At 39.1% G+C, this 3,379-nt stretch overlaps 1 protein-coding gene across 1 annotated transcript; it reads right to left on the bottom strand.

Annotated features, from left to right (window-relative positions):
* Positions 1 to 568: 568 nt before the first annotated feature.
* On the bottom strand, positions 569 to 2,893 carry LOC127791490 (zinc finger protein 4-like). The gene is made up of 2 exons (XM_052321403.1): positions 2,407 to 2,893; positions 569 to 670 (listed from the first exon to the last, which is right to left on the bottom strand). The coding sequence occupies exons 1-2, from the start codon at positions 2,891 to 2,893 to the stop codon at positions 645 to 647; spliced, it is 513 nt and encodes a 170-aa protein (XP_052177363.1). The 3' UTR covers positions 569 to 644.
* Between the last annotated feature and the right edge of the window lie 486 nt (positions 2,894 to 3,379).

The following is a 3,379-nucleotide window of genomic DNA, read 5'->3' as shown; positions in this document are numbered from 1 at the left end:
AAGTTTTTGAGCCTTAGGCCCTTCATATTTTTTATGGGACTCAATCCTCCAAAACTCACCGCTGAACTTCACACTCTTGAGCGAACTTCAAGCTTGCAATAGTTCAGTTCAACTAGTAACATTCTACTGAAAAATGTAAAAAATGTGAATGAGGTGGTTTCTATTTCTAACTGATTTGCAATTTCAAAAGCTTAAAAGTTTTTTAGAGCATGAAGTCCATATATTGTCAAAGATATTAGTGCCACAATAACAAATTGTTGTTGCAAGAATAAAGTTTATTACACCGTACACCAGGTTTAAATTGACCTGGCCCCAGTAAGATTGTACTACATGCTCAAAAGATTTTCTTACAGTTGGGAAGAGTAAAGTGCAGTTACAGAACTAAGTGGAGTCACTGGAGTGGACACAGTGGATAAGCTTTTTAGAGTTCTGTATGACATGTTTGATAATAGGAAAATTTACTATTCCCATAATGTTTTATGGCACACATTTGGAAAGCTGGGCCATCTCCACTGAGTAAATAGTCTAGGGATCTTCATTCTGGACATTTTCAGAACATGGTACTGTTCTCTTCCAATAAACCATATAGCAGTCCCGGAAAATCTTTTCATTTATCGACATTGTTCTCTTACAGAATAGCCATGTCAAAAAGATAGTGGTTCATAATCAACTGCAACAAATAAGATCGAATTTTGTGGGAGAATGAACTTTACCAACAGAAGAAAAAGATAGAAATTCGTGGGAGATGATTGAGGAAGGAACTGCAGCGCATAAAAAACTAACTAATTTTGTATACATCTGCGTCCATGTTTCAAGTAAATGGTTAACTTTCAGTGTAAGAGATATTGAATAGTGAATTTATGCATTTTATAACATGGCATTTTTAACTGAAAACTTTTTCCTTTCCTCTCCAAAAACAGGTAACATCAAATGCCTCAACATGTTAGCTAAGTGATCTACATTAGCCTATCATGATGCAATGTTTTAAAATATGTTTCTATTTTCATTCTATTCAATGTACTAGAACAATCTACATCTCAGGTACATACATATTCAGCCTACATGATTCACAAAACCCTGAGCTATTTCATGGCCTATGATCCAATGAAAAATGAGTTAACCATACCAAGCTGATTGGTGGGATGAGTGAGTTCTGGTCTTTCTTGACTTTGAGGAAGAAATCTACATTTATGAACACAGGCTTTGGTTACTTAATGCTATGCCTCTATATGTAGTTATCAAAAACCCAAAATGGTTACTATATTCTGTTTAGTGTTTAGTTATTTTGCCTTTACTGGGTTATTAGGAAGGAAGCCATGTCTAGGCTGTGCGGAGGCACCTCTGGTGTCCCATGGCCAGAAACAATATTTGGTCAATCATTTATGGTAATGATAGTCATTAAGCAAGGAGTGGGAGTGTAAGTCTCATAGACAGACGAGTTTTGCAACTGGCTTATTTGCAAGTCAGAAAGTCAGAATCCTTAATATAATCTCTGTAACATTGTCTCATGAAAAAAATAATTAGATTTTAAGTTTGCCATCTTCCTCTGCTGCCACCCGCCCCACCACCCCTACCCAAGAAAAAGGGGGAAAATAAGTTTTTCCTAACGAAAACATAATCTTCTAGGCTGACAAGTTGTAACAATTGGGTTCTTTGAAAGCTAGAGAACTTTACATTTATCTCTATGGCATTGCAAGAGGAGATGCATTTTAGCATTTTATTTACAAGCTCCCTCCTAAAGTCATAGTGTTCTGCACTTCTTGGCAGAACTACTCTGGCATATTCAAGAACGGTTGCCCCATTTATGAGTCATTTGCAGCCAATTTCTGAAGCTTTTAACAATTTAGAGAGTAAGATATCTTTATCGGGATTCTTCCGCAGCCTCCTGCTGCTGCTAAACATCCACACGATTCCCATTTTCTCCTTTAGCAATATGTGGTCTCTTCGAGTTAGTAGATGAGGCTACCCATCTCTTAAACTTTTGCCTTCTCATTCAAAGTATCACCACTCTAACGCTAGGCAAAATTTTGATGAGTTCAACAGGAACAGAAATTGAATGCCTTAGCAAGGATAAGGTACCCTTACGAATTTGCTCAAGGCTATAATGCGTACAATGCACCATAATTTAATTTAAGCACGTGTAGAGTGAAAATAACGGAATATGAGAATACATTAATTTGCAGGAGGAGCACTAAATTCTTTGTTGCTGCTTTGAGTTTATTTGGGAGATCCACCTTCAAGGATCTTGAAACTTCAAAGGTGTGCTCGCATGTAACTGTAAGTTAGTTGGAGTTGTTGATGTAAAGCTTGAATTCAAAACTTCTGCAACAGGGAGAAATGAAGCAGCATCGCGGAGTGAGGCTGCTGGATGGACCAATTAGAGCCGGAGATTTAAGTCAAGCTTACCGGGTTCTGATGTCTCTTCCTGTGGCTGTGGATCTAAACGGAAGCTTCCTGGCCACATCAAATCCGTTGCTTCCTCCATGGCATGCGGCATCAGCCATGGCATCCATAGGCCTTTATTAGCATCACTAAATCTTCCCACAAGTCCATCTCTGCTTGGTTTATGGACGAGTGAGTGAGGCCGGACTCCAAGTGATCGTACCATGGGAGTGTTAACCGGCCAACCCATCATCGCCATCATCGTCTGGGACTGATATCTTCTAGCTGCGCCTCTTTCCCTTTTGTGGGCATTCTGGTGACCTCCTAATGCTTGTGAACTGAAGAATTTCCTCATGCAGAAATTGCATGAAAAGACCTTGCCAGAAACAGGTTTTGATTGTGAATTGGGTTCTCCTAGTGTTGTTTCCAGATTCCTTCCCAAGCTCAAATTCAACCACTCACCCCGGTTAACGTCTAGGGATCCTGGCTCACTGTTATCACTGGTTGTCATTCTGCTGCAGTATTCCTTCTTTCTGGAGAAACTATCAAAAACTAGAATATATAGGATCTTGCAAGAAGACGAGTTGCTAATTGATAGAAGGACTTCTAGATCAAAGAGGAAATGGTAAATGAAGAGGGGTACCTGTACGACTTGTCTAAAATTTTATCTCAGTTCAAGTCACTGTCCCCACCTAGTGGTGATGCTTGGCCTTGCAGGACAATGCTGTCGTCATTTTTTACTGTTCCCATGTCAATCTTAGGATTCTCCACCTTCCCATCTCTCTCTCTCGTGCACCAACTTTACCTGGTTCTCCTTGGAAGCAGCTAAGGGTAAAAGGTTGACATCCAAGAATTAATCTATTAATGATCTAACCATAATCGTAAGCTTTATCTGAACTGCTTGCCATGATATGTACTTAATCATGAAATGAAATAATCACTCAACTTTAGTTCTGTGACAGGTAATGATAAAGTTGAGACTTTGGAATTAGCTGAT

The sequence above is a fragment of the Diospyros lotus genome, chromosome 1, assembly GCF_014633365.1.
Source record: "Diospyros lotus cultivar Yz01 chromosome 1, ASM1463336v1, whole genome shotgun sequence".
In the NCBI taxonomy this organism is placed as follows: domain Eukaryota; kingdom Viridiplantae; phylum Streptophyta; class Magnoliopsida; order Ericales; family Ebenaceae; genus Diospyros; species Diospyros lotus.
This window is presented reverse-complemented; position numbering and strand designations above follow the sequence as displayed.

Coding starts and splice junctions, on each gene's coding strand:
- LOC127791490 (XM_052321403.1), bottom strand. CDS start 2,893: ATGACAACCAGTGATAACAGTGAGCCAGGATCCCTAGACGTTAACCGG. Junction 671..2,406: donor GGAAGAGACATCAGAACCCG/GTAAGCTTGACT, acceptor TATTTGTTGCAG/TTGATTATGAACCACTATCT.